This window comes from Tenrec ecaudatus, chromosome 6, assembly GCF_050624435.1.
Source record: "Tenrec ecaudatus isolate mTenEca1 chromosome 6, mTenEca1.hap1, whole genome shotgun sequence".
Lineage (NCBI taxonomy): Eukaryota > Metazoa > Chordata > Mammalia > Afrosoricida > Tenrecidae > Tenrec > Tenrec ecaudatus.
Genome location: NC_134535.1, coordinates 161,732,315 through 161,748,820, shown reverse-complemented (window position 1 = coordinate 161,748,820; position 16,506 = coordinate 161,732,315). Strand labels below are relative to the sequence as shown.

The 16,506-nt window shown below is 40.0% G+C and overlaps 1 protein-coding gene across 4 annotated transcripts in view; it reads left to right on the top strand.

Annotated features, from left to right (window-relative positions):
• The window catches only part of MINDY3 (MINDY lysine 48 deubiquitinase 3), a 100,930-nt gene that overhangs the window by 69,253 nt on the left and 15,171 nt on the right, over positions 1-16,506 (top strand). For all 4 annotated transcript variants that reach the window (XM_075552442.1, XM_075552441.1, XM_075552444.1 and 1 more), the window contains one exon: positions 11,225-11,297. In XM_075552442.1, coding sequence (XP_075408557.1) covers positions 11,225-11,297 — 73 coding nt within the window. The remainder of the gene's footprint in view (positions 1-11,224; positions 11,298-16,506) is intronic.

Here is a 16,506-nt window from a genome sequence, read left to right as displayed (position 1 = left end):
AAGTTGACCGAGAATTGCCATTGAGCAATTGATACTAAGGTTGGTATCACACGTGGTTCATTTTTTTTCTCCAAGATCATTTTATTAGGGGCTTTTATGACAATCCATACATTAATTTTATCATGCATATTTGTACATATGTTGCCATCGTTGTTTTCTAAACATTTACTTTCTATTCAAGCCCTTGGTATCAAGTTCTTTTCCCATTTCCTCACTCCTTCCTGTCCTCATGACCCCTTGATAAATTATTATCTTAATATCTTATACCCACCACTGTCTCCCTTTCCCCATAGTTTCTGTTGTTCATCCCCCTGGGGGGCAGAGGTTGTGTAGTTATGTGTCCATCATTGAAATTGGATTCCCCATCCTCCCCTCTCCTCCCCACCTTTTCCCTACCACCCTGCTATCACTACTCCTGTTTCTGTTCCTGAGGGGCTTATTTGACCTGGATTCGTGAACTATTATGTGTACCTGTGCACATGCTCCGATCTAGCCCTCAGTGAAAGGCTGGGCTGGGTCATGATAGCGGGGGTGAGGAAGCCTCAGGGAACCAGAGGAATAGTGTGTATTTCATCGGTGCTTTACTGCATCCTGGTTGACTCATCCCTTCCTTGTGACCTTTCTGTGAAGGGATGTCCCCTTTTCTGCAGATGGGTTTTGGGTCTCTACTCCAATCCCCCCTAGTTATCAACAATATGTTTTTGTTTGGTTGTCTGTTTTGAGTCTTTGATGCCTGTTACTCAATCCCTTCGAAACTTCATGATCACACAGGCTGGTATGCTTCTTCCATGTGGACTTGTTGCTTCTCTGCTCGATGACCACTTTTTTAACGTCAAGCCTTTAAGACCTCAGATGCTCTATCTTTTGAAAGCCAGGCACCATCAGCTTTCTTCACTGCCTTTGCTTGCCCACCTATTTTGTCTTCAGTGATCATCATGCTGGGAGCATCTTCAGTGGGCTTCATGGCCCCTCGGCAAGCAGCTCTTTTGAGGAGGTCTCCAAAGGGGTTATGCTGAAAGATTTTCTAGAAGGCCACAGGGGAGATACAGAGGCTTTCTATGAAGAAACTTCCAAGAAAATTGAAAATATTTCCCATCACTCCAGTGCACGTGCTCATTCTGCAGGGCTACTGTCATGAGGATTTCATTAGAAAAGTGTTCCCCTTCTCCATCCAGTCCTGATCTTGTCCCTTCAGACTTCATTTTTTCTCCACATTCAACATTTAAAAGGAACACAGTTTTACAACTTGAGTTCTTCAAGGATGCCATAACTATTGTTTTGTTGTGTAAACCGAAGATCAGATAATTCTTTGGGGAAAGATTGTAGAGATAGCAACACGGCCTTCAGAAGTGTATAAACTTAAATGGAGGATCTTGAGAAACAGTCATTTCACATTTTCATATTTCTGCTTAGTAAAAGTTTCTTTGATGTAAAAATATTAGCAATATTTGTTTACTTGTCCTCAGGAATGTAGACATTTGAATTAGTGTAGCTTTTTGCTATGTCGTTCCCAGTAATAAAACTAACTTAAAATATTTACAGAGTATGAAAAAGACCGGCTCCACCCACTTTCAAATAGTGGGATTCACTGCGTTGTTTCTAACCTTGGCACTGAAGAACATTATATACTTTGAGAAATTTTAATAATTTCCTTGAAATCTATTTCACAGTAGTTCCAAAATTACAAAGCTCATAAGAGCCATCAAACTACGACCACCACTCACTCCCAGAGTCGATGCCGACTCACCACTTCTGACCATCACAACCCTAAAGGCAGGGTAGAACGGGCCTCGTGGGCTTCCCAGACTACAAATCTTTGTGGGAGTAGAAAGCCTCTTCTTTCTCCTAAATAGCCACAAAAGAACCTGATCGTAAAGTGATTTTAAACTCAAGTATTTTTCCAATTTCCTAAAGTTCATTTGGAATCAGTATTCTTATTAATTCCAACTTTACTTTCTTCTTTAACGGCATCCTGCATTCAAGGTAAAATGTACTTCATCTGTGTGTGTGACCATTCCTGAGGCTGGCTAAGGCTCTCAGAGGATCTTTGATCACCCCTGTCTACAGATTACTCTGGATGACGATGAAAGGCATAATGAATACACGTTAAAACCTTTTTAGTAAAAAAGCACTCACATCTAATTGAAAACAGGACTTCTATTTCAGTAGGTGCTTGGAAAGATAACTTAGGTTACATTTTTAAAGTTTCAGGTGACCGGTGAACAATGACACTGATAGTACAGGCAGAGAATTACATGCAAACGGGGTATGCCTTTCATGATTGTAGGATATGAGGTAGTTCCATTACAGTGTGCTTGTTTTTCTTCCCCTTTTATAGTGCTTTCCCATTTAAGAATGTGGGTGAACCTAGATCATTTAAGAAGCTGTATTGTTTACCAGTCCCTGCTGACCAGTAAATTGGCAGCATCGAAATTGTTTGCTCTTAAGAGTTTGCTGATAAAAGTCTCTGATTAGAACAGACTACTGTAGAGAGCTTTTTTTAGAATAAAAATAAGTTTGGTGATAAATCAGACTTAAACAGCTAACTATAAAAGGATCTAAATACCGTATGTACTTGTGTATAAACTGATTTTTAAAGCACATTTTTATGCAATTTTGTGGTAAAATTAAGTGCCTTGACTGACATTCAAGTCAGCTTATACTCAAATATATATGGTATCTTCTAATACTGAGAGAACATAAAAGACCTTCATATGCAATATACACAATGAGATTTCTGAAAAGTGGTAAATTAGAAATGAAGAAAATACTTTCAAATGTCCTTGCTGACTTGCACACTTGGCATTACATAATTATAAAATCGTACATTTATAATTCAAGGGTTTTGAGCCATGAGGGCCAACTAGTGTTATGTTTGAACTTTATTTCAGTAGGTCATTTTCTTAAGGTAATTTTAGCAGATGGACATTGGGCCTCTACTCAAGTACTCCCTCAATTCAAGAACACTTTGTTCTATTAAACTGGCATTCCATGATGGTCACCTTTCCAACATATTCGCTGAAGACCAAACTGGGTACGGTACATAAGCAAATGTGGTGAAAGCTGATGGTGCCGGACTATCAAAATTATAGCATCTGGGGTCTTAAAGTCTTGAAGGTAAACAAGCAGCCATCTAGCTCAGAAGCAACAAAACCCACATGGAAGACGCACACCAGCCTGTGTGATCATGAGGTGTCAGTAGGATCAGGCATCAAAAACCCAGAACATAAAATCATATCATTGTGAATGAGGGTGTGTGTGGAGTGGAGACCCAAAGCCCATCTGTAGGCACCTGGACTTCCCCTTACAGAAGGGTCACAGGGAGGAGATGAGCCAGTCAGGGTGCAGTATAGCAATGATGAAACATACAACTTTCCTCTAGTTCTTTAATGCTTCCCTCCACTATCATGATCCCAGTTCTCCTTCCAAATCCGGCTAGATCAGATGATGTACACTGGAATAGATGAAAGCTAGAAATACGGGAAATCAAAGACAGATAAACCCCTCAGGACCAATAATGAGAATAGCAATACCAGGAAGGTAAGGGGAAGGTGGGGTAGAAAGGGGGAACTGATCACAAGGATCTACATATAACCCCCTCCCTGGGGGAACAGACAACAAAAGTTTAAGACATGAAAAAGAATTTATAACCTGTCAAAAATGAGCTGACACCAAGGGCTCAAGTAGAAAGAAAATGGAGGATAATGGCAACAAATGTACACATGTGCTTGACACAATGGATAGATGTATGGATTGTCATAAGAGTTGTATGACACCCCAATAAATTTTTTAAAGAAGACAATCTGAAATGTAAGCACTATATTTAATTCACAATAAAAATATTTAAAATGAAAAAAAATAATTTTAATAAAAGTTTCAATGTTTTAATCATTTACTAGCATATTTTTTCTTCTATTAGACCAGCAGTTCTCAATCTGTGGGTTGCAACCCCTTTGGGGGTCGAACAACCCCTTCACAGGGGTAGCCTTATTCATAACAGTAGCAAAATGACAGTTATGAAGTAGCAATGAAAATAATTTTATGGTTGGGGGTTCACCATGACATGAGGAACTGTATTAAATGGTCACGGCCTGAGAAAGATTGAGAACCACTGTATTAGTCTATAGCTTTAAATACACAGACTACCATATATACTCGAATATAAGCCGACCCAAGTATAAGCCGAGGCACCTAATTATTACCTGGGAAACCAGTTAAACCGATGGACTCTAGTATAAGCCTAGGGTGGGAAATGCAGAAGCTATTGGTGTGTTTCAATAATCAAAACAAATGAAAATAAAATTACTAAAAATTGAGACATCAGTGGGATAATTAATTTAAATATTATTTTAACTAAAAAACAAGTAAAAGGACAAGTCATTTAACATTAGTAAACCAGCACAGTAAGTGGAAAATAGGTTCCACAAAAACAATAAGGTATCAACAATGATACCTTAAGAGTACTATTCCCTGAGCTCAATCAGCAACCAAGCTAAAATGTAAAGGGTTAAAATCCTTCCAAACTGGATTCCTCATCATCATCCGTATCCCAATGCAGAGGCTTCAGCTGGTGTGAGGTCATCATAGACGCTGTCCTCACCGAGATCGCCGTCATCACCATCGCTGCTGTCATTTTCATACAAAGCGCAGTCTTCACTGCCATCCATAGCATTAGTAATATTACATTTCTGGAAGGCACATCGCACCATGTCTTCTGGAATGTCTTCCCATGCATCTCGAACCCACTTTGCTATTAACTCTATGTCAGGCTTCATGAGATTTCCTCCTTTTGTTAGTCGGGCTTGACCAGATGACATCCATTCATGCCACATCCTTCACACACGGTCTTTAAAAGGCTTATTCAAAGATACACATCATAGGACGGCTCTGATTGGTTAGATGTGAGTAAACAAACATTCAAAGCCCTGCTGTGTCATATACGGTAGGTCTTTTTCGCCTAATAGCTTGGTAGTCTTCAAAAAATTACAGGGGTGTGATCAGATGTGGGTATGTGGACAGATCCTTGTGCTATTGAGTAAGCATTAGACTTATAACACTGACGTCAGCCGTTCATACCACCAGCCACTCCTTTAAAAAAAATCTGCTTGCTCCCAAAATGGTTTCCGAGGCCTCAAAATCCCACTGGGGTCACTATGAGTCGGAATCAATACCATGACATTGGGGGTTGGGTATGGAGCATTTAGAAAGGAGTCTTGGTGGCAAAGTGGGTAACCCAAAATGGGCAGTTTGAACCCACCAGCCACTTCGAAGGACAGAGACGTGACAGTCTGTTTACAGATTAGTCTTGGAAACCCCGTCGGCCACTTCTCTTCAGTGTAAGGACTGTGAATGGGACACGACTCGGGCATTTTTTGGTCAGGAGTGTTGCTGTGGGTACTGTCCAGTTGATTCTGACTCATAGTGACCATATACACAACAGAATGAAGCCCTGGCTGGTCCTGCACCATCTTCATAATTGTTATCTTTGACCCCCATTTTTGCAGCCCTGTGTCAGTCCATATATTGGAAGGCCTGCCTCTTTTTTGCTGATGTTTCTGCTTGACCAAGTGTAATGTCCTTTTCCAAGAACGGGTCTCTCCTGATAACGTGTCTAAAGAATGTGAGCTCTAATCTCACCATCCTCACTTCTAAGAGGCCTTCTGGTTGTACTTCTTGCAAGACATCTGTTTGTTCTTTGGGCAGCGTATTTCCAATAGCCTTTTTCCACACCATCACTCAAATGCATCACTACTTCTTCAGTTCTTCCCAATTCACAACTTTCACGTGTGTGGGAGGCCATTGATCAGACCATAGCTTGGGGCAGGTACCTTGAGGTGACGTCCTTGTTCTTGAGCACTTTCTCATAGTCTTGTGCAGCAGATTTGCCTGGTGTATTATGTGATTTGCTTTCAGCCAAAATCCATCTGATTTCAACAACAGTAGCACTTATGCCAAGTCCTCTTAGGAATCTGCCTTAAATTTCTGGCAGATCCCCGTTGAAGTACTGCTGCAACTGGCATTGAATTATCTTCAATAAAATGTTACTTGCGTTGATATTATCGACACTGTTGGATGATTCCTGCTTTCTCTTGGATCACCTTTCTTTGGATTGGCTACAAACATGGATCTCTTCCAGTCAGTTGTCTTCCAAATTTCCTGGCATCAATGAGTGAGTTTTGCTAAGTGTTTTTATCAGCTTATTGAAACAGTTCAGTTGCTATTCTGCTAATTCCTGAAGTCTGGTTTTCCCCCACTCTCTTCAGTGCCGCTTAGACTTCTTGCACAACCATCAGTTACAGTCTCTTGAATGGTTGTGTGCTGACAGTTCTTTTTGGTACAATGGCTCCGTGGATTCCTGCCGTCTTCTTTGGCTGCTCTACACATGCCTCAACGTTTTGCCTATAAAATCCTCTAGTATTGTAACTCAAAGTTTCAATTTTTCTTCAAGCCTATCAGCTTGAAATATGCTGAGTGTGTCTACTATTTTGGCTTTCTAAGTCCAGGTTTTTCCCTTTGTCGTCTTGAGCTGCCTTTTTGAATTTTCTGTTAAGCTTGTTGATTTTGTCATTTCTTAGCTGCACTACATTGCCTTAGCTGCACTACATTGGAGAGCAAATTTCAGAGTCTCTTCTGACACCCGCTTCGCTGACCTTTTGTTGTCTTGCTGTATGATGTTGTTCATGTCATCCCACAGCTCAGTAGGTCGTCTGCCATTCATGTGCGGTGTGTGCAATTTGTTCTTGGAATGTTCTCTAAACTCAAGTGGAATATACCCAAGGTTATAGTTTAGCTCTTGTGGACTTGTTTTAATTTTGTTGAACTTCAGCTTGACTTTGCATATGAAAAAATGATGGTCTGTTTCAGTATCAACCCCTGGCCTTTTTTTTTTTTTTTTTTTTTGGCTGCTGCTCTATTGAGCGTCTCTGTCATCTCTTCCTAAATTGTAGTTAGTTTGGTTCGTGTATATTCCATCTGGGGAGGTCCACATGTAGTGACTGTTTCTGTCATTGAATAATTACACTTGTAAGAAGTCATTGGTCCTGCGAGATTGTGTTCTATGGTCTCCAGCTTTGTTTCTGCCCCGGAGCCCCTGTTGTCCGTCCGACCGCTGTTCCTCTGTGTCTCCAGCTTACTCCTTCCAGTCACCAATCATTCCCCATGCATCTTGACTGCATATTTGATTTTCAGACTGAAGAAGTTGGTAGGATTCTGTTTCGCTATCTTTAGTGGTGGGTGAATAAATTATAAAAATGCTGAAAGTAACCAAGCCTACAATCAATTTACAAGACTACTGGTTTTGATTTGTGGATGAAAAAAAAAATGTTTTAAAATAGCAGATATGGTAGAGAAGAGTTAATTCCTGTGGAATTTTGCATATTTGCATTAAGTGGCTAAGGCGAAAGGGGCAAAACATGTTTCTTTTGTGTGCTTGATTATTGCTGTTTAAAGATTTCATTAGCTTTATTAGTCATAACAGTTATGGTTAGTGGCTGCATTATATAGAACCTGACCGTGGCACTGGGTTGTATTGAGAAGATTGGTGAGTTTTTCTATCTTTATACTTTGCAAATAGACTTTGTGGCAGCGGTGACAATGGATGGTCCAGGTGCAGGTGCATATTTGGCTCACATTTCCTAGCTTCCTGCATTAAGTTGTCTACAATAGATTGTGAAAATATTTCATTCTCACTCTTTTCAACTACTCTGTTTTCATCAGAATCTTATCTGGCATATTCTCCAGCCCTAGATTTTCACTAGTGCTCATAGTCTATTTTTAATAACCTCTGAGATGCTTTCAATTGGCCCACTGTTTTTTTTTTGGCGGTGGGGGGAGGGGGACACAGTAAACATACAGTTTTTGTAGTATAAAAAAAACAAAACTTTCAAGCTCCCTGCCGAGTCTGTGCTGACTCCTAGTCACCCTGTAGGACAGAGTAGAACTGGCCTTGTTGGTTCCCCATACAACAACTCATTGTAGGAATAGAAAGTCCCTCTTTCTCCTATGGGGTCCCTGGTAGTTTCAAACTGTGGGCCTTGCGGGTAGCAGCCCAACAAGTCACCACACGGCACCAGCGCTCCCTCTTGTCCTGGAGCCACACTGCTTTAGCATCTTACTGATTGTCCTGCTGCAAAAACTATGCAGTCTGCACAGCCTAACATATTTACCACCCAGCCCATTCTTAGAAGGTGCTATCCTCTGCTCTAAATTCACATTGGGTAAAATAGGATACATTTGAACCTTTGACTAAGCCTCAGCTGGTATTTTTATTATATTAGGCTAACACATAATTTATTCAAATCAGAATGACACATGTTCTAGTGTTTGATCTGTTTATAACTAGAGGCAAGGGATATGTAGTAAACTTTTTATTATGTCCACCTTAATTCTTCTCTACATTAGTGTAGTATGTTTTTTTTTTAATTATGAACACTAGATTTTAGAGGCAGTGCATTGGATAATTCACTTTAATCTCTGTAGGCTCTTGCATTTGGGGGGGCCTTTACTGTCAGAGAATTTTGTATAAATTTTCCTCAATGGCTGAAAATTGTGGACTTCCTCGTATCCTTAATCATCAGAGATGATTTCCCAAAACTTACCTTTGAATTGTTATTCAATAATGCGTTAATTCTGTTCTTTGCCACTCCATCTGCTAAAAAGATGTTCATCTTTTTAGCGCAAGAAATAGTCTGATAGTCTTTTTTCCCTCTCTGTAATTATAGTTTTAATTAATGTAGTTCATAGTTTTAAGTACTATTTTAAAAGTGAAACTTTTTCTTCTAATAACTTATTACTAACCAAGAAAGAGTGAACTGGACAGAGCCGGTGGTTAGAAGCAATGGCCATGTCTTGTCTTGTTCTCCTTTAAATGGTCCATTGCAGAAAGCCCACACTGAGCTTCTCTTCAGTCAGAGTCACAGGGATGGCACACGCGCCCGTTCTGGCACATCCCAAAGAGAAGAAGTAATTCTTTTCATGCATTGGAAGTAGCCGAAGGCCTTAAAGCTTATAGTAGCATAAAGGCAGAAGGTGTTGCAGGAATGACAGGGGAAGCAGAGAAATTCTAAACCTCAGTGTTAGAAATTGATCCTTAAGTCTGACAGAGGGACAGCTACTTTTGCCCTAAATTTTATGATTGAACTAACACTGTATTGGTGTTGTATTAGAAAAAGAGAAAGAGGAAATCTTAATAAATTTGGGAAAGTGTGTGCATAAAGATAACTCAAGAACTTGGCAAGTATTTTGGGTACACAAATGCATTCTTCCTTGATTCACCAATCCCACGATGATCTTTCCACAGCCAGTTGTACATTGAGATGGCATGCTGAAAGTTATTTTGTGCGACATTATTCATAGCAAAATGTCCAAATCTACATGCCTACCAACAAAGGACCGGTCCTAAAATCAGGACGGCCAGAGTACAGCATGCCCCTGACATGCATGCATAACTGTAAAGCATGTAACGTCAGTGACAATGTTGTTCTTTGTGTGCCATTGTACATTGCCAGTTGTAGTGTCAAGTGGTGTTTCTATCTTAACTTTCAATGAACAGATACAAACTACATGAGTGTAACACAGGTTTGCCTTATTATGATTCCAGTTGCTGTTGTTCACGTACACAAAGCATTTTATTTGCATATTTTCAGAAAATCCTCATGGTTGGGTAAGGACTATTCATATTTTTATGGTTTGTTCCTTCATTTGTGAGCAGAGTAAGGTAACTTGATTAAGACAGAAGTTAATATGTATGAAGGTGCTTCCTGGAAACAGGTCATCACGACTTAATTCCATGTTTCCACAAAATAGTCCTTTTTACATTTCTTATAAAAATGTGTATTTACAGAACAGTGTTTTACAGTTTTCTTTAAAATGCATATTCCATAATTGCCTAAACAATAGAAAAGTGTCTTCTCTGGTGAGGTGTATCTGAATGAACATAAAGTAGACAAAGACTTTAGTCCAAAGCTACAACTAGGAAAAATAATCTTTGGAACATAGATTCTTGACTCAAGTGGCTTAAAAGTAGATTTTGGTAACACCTTAGATATATTGCTTACATCTTTGTGAATGATCAAAGATCACGAATTTGTGTGGCTAGAATTTTGTTAAATTATACTATTGCTGACTATTCCAAAGAAGTTGATCGTGAGAGACAATTGGTTATTAGTGGATAATAAATAATTTTACTGTTAGTACGCTCCTTTAAGAAAAATTAAGATTCTAGACCTGTAGCACTTGATTAGTCTTTGACTGGATATTCATTCCAAATATAGCACTGTGTCATTTCTGTTCACTGCTGCAATAAGTCTCTGAATTTAAGTTTTAACATTTTAAGCATCTCTGAATTTAAGTTTTAACATTTTAAGCTGTACTCTGCAAAAATAAATTAAAAACACTAAGCTCCCTGGCACTGAATTAATTCTGACACACAGCAAACCCAGAGGGCAGGATAGAACTACTCCTGTGGGTTTTAACCTACAGCTGTTGCGGTTAGCAGCCCCAAGCACAGCCCAGTGTGCCCCCCAAGCTCCTCTAAACCATGTGAGAGGGTTCAACTCCTCTGGAAAAGTGGAATTCAAGGATAATGGACGTTCTCTGCAGATAAGTGAAGTCCCCTCTATTCCTCGCCTCAATAGTAATACGAAGCATATGCATAATATTTGATTTACCATTAATTTTCTTAAGATTGTATTCGTATAATAAGTCTCTGTGGAATATAAAGCGCCCTGGTAGCATGGTGGTTCGGTGCTCAGCTGCTAACCTGAGGTCAGTGGTCCCAATCTACCAGGAGACGGGTGTGGCAGTCACTTCTGTGAAGATGAGAGCCTCAAGAACCAGTGGCATGGTTCTAATCTGTCCACGGGGCGGGGTCGCTGTAAGGCAGGATCGACAGCCGTGCATACCCGCAAATAGAGTTTTCAATGAAGTATTGCATGCGGTGCTCCCAAAGTGCTCTGCAGCTGAAGGAGCAGGCCCGTTTCATGTCAGAAGACTTTGTAACTTGTCTACTCATGCACCTGTGATCTAGCTCTAACTCAAGATCTTCAGACTCCAAATGGTCAAGTTATCTCACCCTCTCTAGTCCCCCATCTGTGATAGAGATATAACTCAGAATCTTCCAGATCCCAATGATGTCATTTCACGCCCTCCCTAGTTCTGGGTTGGCTGTCATGTTTTCATTCCGTGGTTCTGTAGCTCTGTGCTAAGACAGTCTCTATCTTTCTAGGACATGGCTTTAGTTGCACCGGAGGCTCCTTCAGAACAGGCCAGGAGAGTTTTTCAGACCTATGATCCAGAAGGTAAAGATGCTATTACTTTATCAACACTGACGCTGTGGTATGTCTTTATATATTTATTACTACTTCACCGATTCCTATTCAAAAAGCCTCTTGAGTTACTGAAACACACTTCAGTTGTGTTTCTTGAACATTATAAATGGAAAATGAGAAAACAGGAATCAATAAAATAGTACACTTCAGTGCTCCTCAAGGTCTATCATGATGCGAGGTTCTTACCTCTGCTGGAGTACTGACGTTGTTGCTGATCTCTGGTGTGCATTCTCAAAGGGAGACGTGTCCACTTCCTGAATATGATCATTGAAAAGTAATTTTTTTCATTATTAATTTATTCAGGTGAATGTGAAGTTAGTAAATCATCTGGGATATTATTGTATAATTCATTGCGCTTGTAAAATGGAAAAGTAATAATGCTATCATTCTCTCTTGATACTGTACTTAGCTATTTTACCGAATAAAATAGATAAGGTTTATATATATATTATATAGATTGCATTATATTCACATTATATATATTTATATATCATCACTAAGATGTTCTCCCTATCATTGACACTAGGTTTATTTCACTTTTGCACTTAGATACTTCATTAATGGTCATAAAGAAGTTCTACTTTACATTATCATGTAGAAACCTAAGTTGTAGTTAAATCACTGAAGTCCTTAATGAACTCTTGAATGGAGATATTTTATTTATTCTGTGTATGGTTTCTTCGCTCTTGATACTTCTTTTACTCTTGGAAATCTGTTCTCGTCTGCTCGGAATTTGAGCAGCATGCACACCAGCTTGCATCTTCTCTCCCGCCTGCCACTGGCAGTGCAGGTTTAGACAAGCGCATTCACTGCTGTCAGTCCATGCTGACTCACAGCGACTCTAGAGGACAGTGTACGCCGCCCCTACAGGTCTTCTGAGACTGCTAACTCTTTACCAGAGTGGAAACCCCCACCTTTCTCCTGCTGAGAGCCTGGTGGTTTTGAACTGCTGGCTTTATAGAGGTGGCAGCACTGCATCACCCACGACACCACCAGGCTCCTTAGGCAAGTGGCTTTGGGAAGTGTTGAGGTTCAGCCAGTTCAAAAGAACCGGTCCTTAATTTTTTTTTGAGTTCAGTTATTAAAATGACACTTGAAATCAGGGCTCTCTCCTTACTCTTTTTTGTTCTTTTTAAATCATTTTATTCGAGGCTCTTATAACTCTTATAACAATCCATACATCCATTGTATCAAGTCAGTTTCTCCCTCTTCACTCCCACCTTCCCCTTACCCTCATGGTATTGCTACTCCCATTGCTGTTCCTGAGTGGTTTCTCTGTCCTGGTTTGCATGTGTTGAGAATGGTACCAGTGTACATGCTCCTGTCTAGCCAGATTTGTAAGGTAGAACTGGGGGTCATGATAGTGGGAGGGGGAGGCATTGAAGAACTGGAGGAATGTTGTGTGTTCCTCGTGGGAGCTTACGTCACGTGCTTTGGCCACATGCCTGGCTGTGAACTCACAGTATATCCTGCGTGGTCTTCTGGGAGCGCAAGCCATCTTTCCCTCACTCCCTGTCAGTGTCTTCTTTTAAAGACTGAAGTCATAAAGCAACAGTTTGCTTTTTCTAAATTTATTTAAGTTGGCTTTTAATTGTTATTTGTAATTTACTGGAGTAAAGATTTCATATTTCCTTTTATTCTGTTTTTTAATTAATTTTTTATTTAAATAAATCATTTTATTGGGGCTCTTACAGCTCTTATAATAAGCCATACATCCATTGTATCAAGCACATTTGTACATATACATTTCCAAAACATTTTCTTTCTACTTAAGCCCTTGGTATCAGCTCCTCTTTTTACCCCTCCCTCCTCAACCCTTTCACCCTCATGAACTCTTGGTAATTTATAAATTATTTTAATTTTCATATTTTGCACCCTCTACTGTCTTCCTTCACCCACATTTCTGTTGTTCGTCCCCCTTGGTGGGGGCTGCTGTACGTCAATCATTGCAATTGGTTTCCCCTTTCTCCTCCTACCTTCCCCCTACCCTCATGGTATCACTACTCTCATTATTGGTCCTGAGGGGTTTATCTGTCCTGGATTCAGTGTGTCAAGAGTTCTTGACATCAGTGTACATGATCTGGTCTGATCAGGTAAGATAGAACTGAAGTCATGATAGTGGGGGAGAGGAAGCATTAAAGAACTAGAGGGATGTTGTATGTTTTGTTTTGCCAGTGCTATACTGCACCCTGACGGACACATCCCTTCCTTGTGACGCTTCTGTAATGGGATGTCCAGTTGTCTACAGATGGGTTTTGGGTCTCCATTCCGAGCCCCCACCCCGCGTTCACATCGAAATGGTTATTTGTGACTTTCATTCTAATTGAGCCATTGGAGTAATCTCCATTTCAAATCCATTAGGATTTTAAAAGCTCAATAATTAGAAAATAATGTCAAAATTATTTTTGTGTGGTCATTTTCTCATTTGGAAGACCACCAACATTTTTCACTTTAACAAGACCTTGGGAAATCCCTTCTTATTACTTGGTCCAGTTTAATGAATAACCAAATTGAGAAATGAAAATATATAGTGTGTCTGTGTGGCCAGAGCTTAAAGAAATCAGTTATCAGACCTGTCATATAGTACATTCGGACTTCAGAGAAAGTCTGTAGTTTATATTCTGTCTCTTTTGTGAGAGGAAAGTGTTGCATTACAATCATTAAATTTTGTAAATATAGGGATCACGGCCAATGTGATATCACACATATTGGACAACAAAAGAATTTGGGGTGTCTCTGACTATTGGTAAAAGCTTAAACTGACTCCATACGCCAGTTTTCCTACTTACTTATCCTGTGATATTGAGCACATTCTTACAGTTTTCTCATCTGTAAGATAGACGGCTGAAAAGAAAAGGACTCTTTTTTAATACTATTTCGTAATGAAGGTTTACACAGCAGTGAGGGTCTCATTCAGCAATAGCTACAAAAGCTTAATGACGTTTTATATTCTTCACAGAGTGAGCTTAATTTTGATATGTTCTGTTTATGATTATTCAAGGACTCCATTTTGTTGCTTTAAAACTGCAGTGTGACGCATGGCTTCTTCTTCGGTCATCTATGAACATGCTGCAGACACTGCCAGTCTGCGCTCCCGGGTCACAGACTTTCACCTCACACGTAATGCGTTTTTGTTTCTCATCTCTGTCTTCTCACATACTCCCTATTCTCTAATAGAATTCCTTCTCATGAATCAACCCTACTTGGATAAGAGATAGAGATCTTGATTTTAAAAGTACCCTTAAGTTGCCAAGATATATTGACTGGCATCTTGTGTGTGAGTTATTTCAATGGGTTGAATGTTTCTCTAATCTTTAAGAGTTATATTGTGTGTGTGTGTGTGTGTGTGTGTGTGTGTGTGTGTAATTTTGAGCATAACATAACCTTGAACATTCTCTCAAAATTTGTCTTGTTTGATTGATATCTGTGCTAGGTCTTCTTATTGATTCCTCAATTACAGTTCCCGGGGTTAGGGCCTCCATCCAACCTAACTTACAGCCCGTAGTTATAAACCACCTCCACAATTCATATTCTACTAAAAATTCAGGGTATATACAGTAGTTCATACTAGCAATCAAGCACTACTTTGCCATGGGCTTTATTATTAATACTATTATTGATGTATTATATTAAAGATGTTTGAGTCTAGCTGGAAGTGTTTCTTTCAGATTTCTGATGCGGAAGAAAGTACCTGATAACATACAATGATGATGCAAACCTAGATGCAGTGCATACCTAAAGTCGTGGCACTCAATTGGGCTCTGGAAACAGGACTGATAGATTGCTCTCTTGAAAGTCCACTCTGTCTTCTTCACAATCCCCGCGACTCTTTTTATTGCATCGACCTAAGACTCGACACTGTTTACAATCTTATTTTTTGCTAATGAATCTTATTTTTAAATTTTTAAATGAGCAGCCTTTTCCCCTTTCCAAATGTTTCTAACATAACTGTAATAGAATATTTATACTGTAACTAATCACCATCGCAATGGCTGCCTTATTTTTGTTTTCCCTACCCTTGGTTCCCAGTTCTGCTAGGTTTCAAGGCCTAGAACTTCATGTATATTCATATAGGTAATTGTTCCCTATGGATGCAAATCCTGCTTTTTCTTTCAGTGCTGCTTAGATATTCTCCACTAACTCACAAAGTGTGCTCTATCAGATTCCCTTAGCTGTTGTTACTGAGTTCTTATCACCATGTCCCTCTGTGTGGTATCCATATTTTCTAAGGAATCAGTGGACAAACTACTAGATGACCCCAGGTTTCATCTGTTTTTAAGGCTTTCTGATTATTCCAAGCTTCATTGTCCTTGTGCAGAACTGGGACCTGGATCAAGAGGCAGTTTTGTAAATAAAGCAAGGGAATATTACGTGGCTTCAAAGGAGAGGTGTGTGTCAGGGTTGTGTCCTATCACTGTACTTATTCCGTCTATATGCTGAGAAAATCATCAGAAAAGCTGGATTATGAGAAAGAATGCAGCCCCAGGATTGGAAGAAGGTTTATTAACAAACTGCGATATGCGTTTGGCACAACTTTGCTTCCTGGAAGTAAGGAGGACTGGAAGCTCTTGCTGCTGAAAACCAGGACTGCAGCCTTCTGGATGAATTACAACAATGTAAAGAAAACCAAAATCCTCGCAACTGAACCCGCAGGTGACAGCATGATAAATGGAGGAAAGATGGAAGCTATCAAGGACTTTGTCGTGCTTGAATCCATAAACAGTGCTCATGGAAGCAGCAGTCAGAATCAAACGCATGTCTCATTAAATGAACCTGCTGCACAAGACCTCCCGTAGCGCGTCGAAGATCAAGGACGTTACCGTGACTGAGCCATGACGTGACTCCAGCCATAGCGTTTCAATTTCTCATAAGTTGTGACAGGTGGGTATTTAGTAAGGAAGACCAAAGAAGAATAAATGCATTTAAATGATGGTGCTGGTGAGGAATATTGAAAGTTCTCCAGACTGCCACAATTACCAACATCCGTCTGAAGGAAGTACAACCAGATTGCTTCTTCCGGAAAGTGAGGCTTCACCACACATACCTTTGGATGTTGTCAGGAGAGACCAGTCCCTGGAGAAGGACATCAGGCTTGGGAGAGTAGGGGGACAGCCAGAAAGAGGAAGACCCTCAACAAGGTGGATTGACCCCCAATTGTGAGGATGGAGCAGCATGGGGC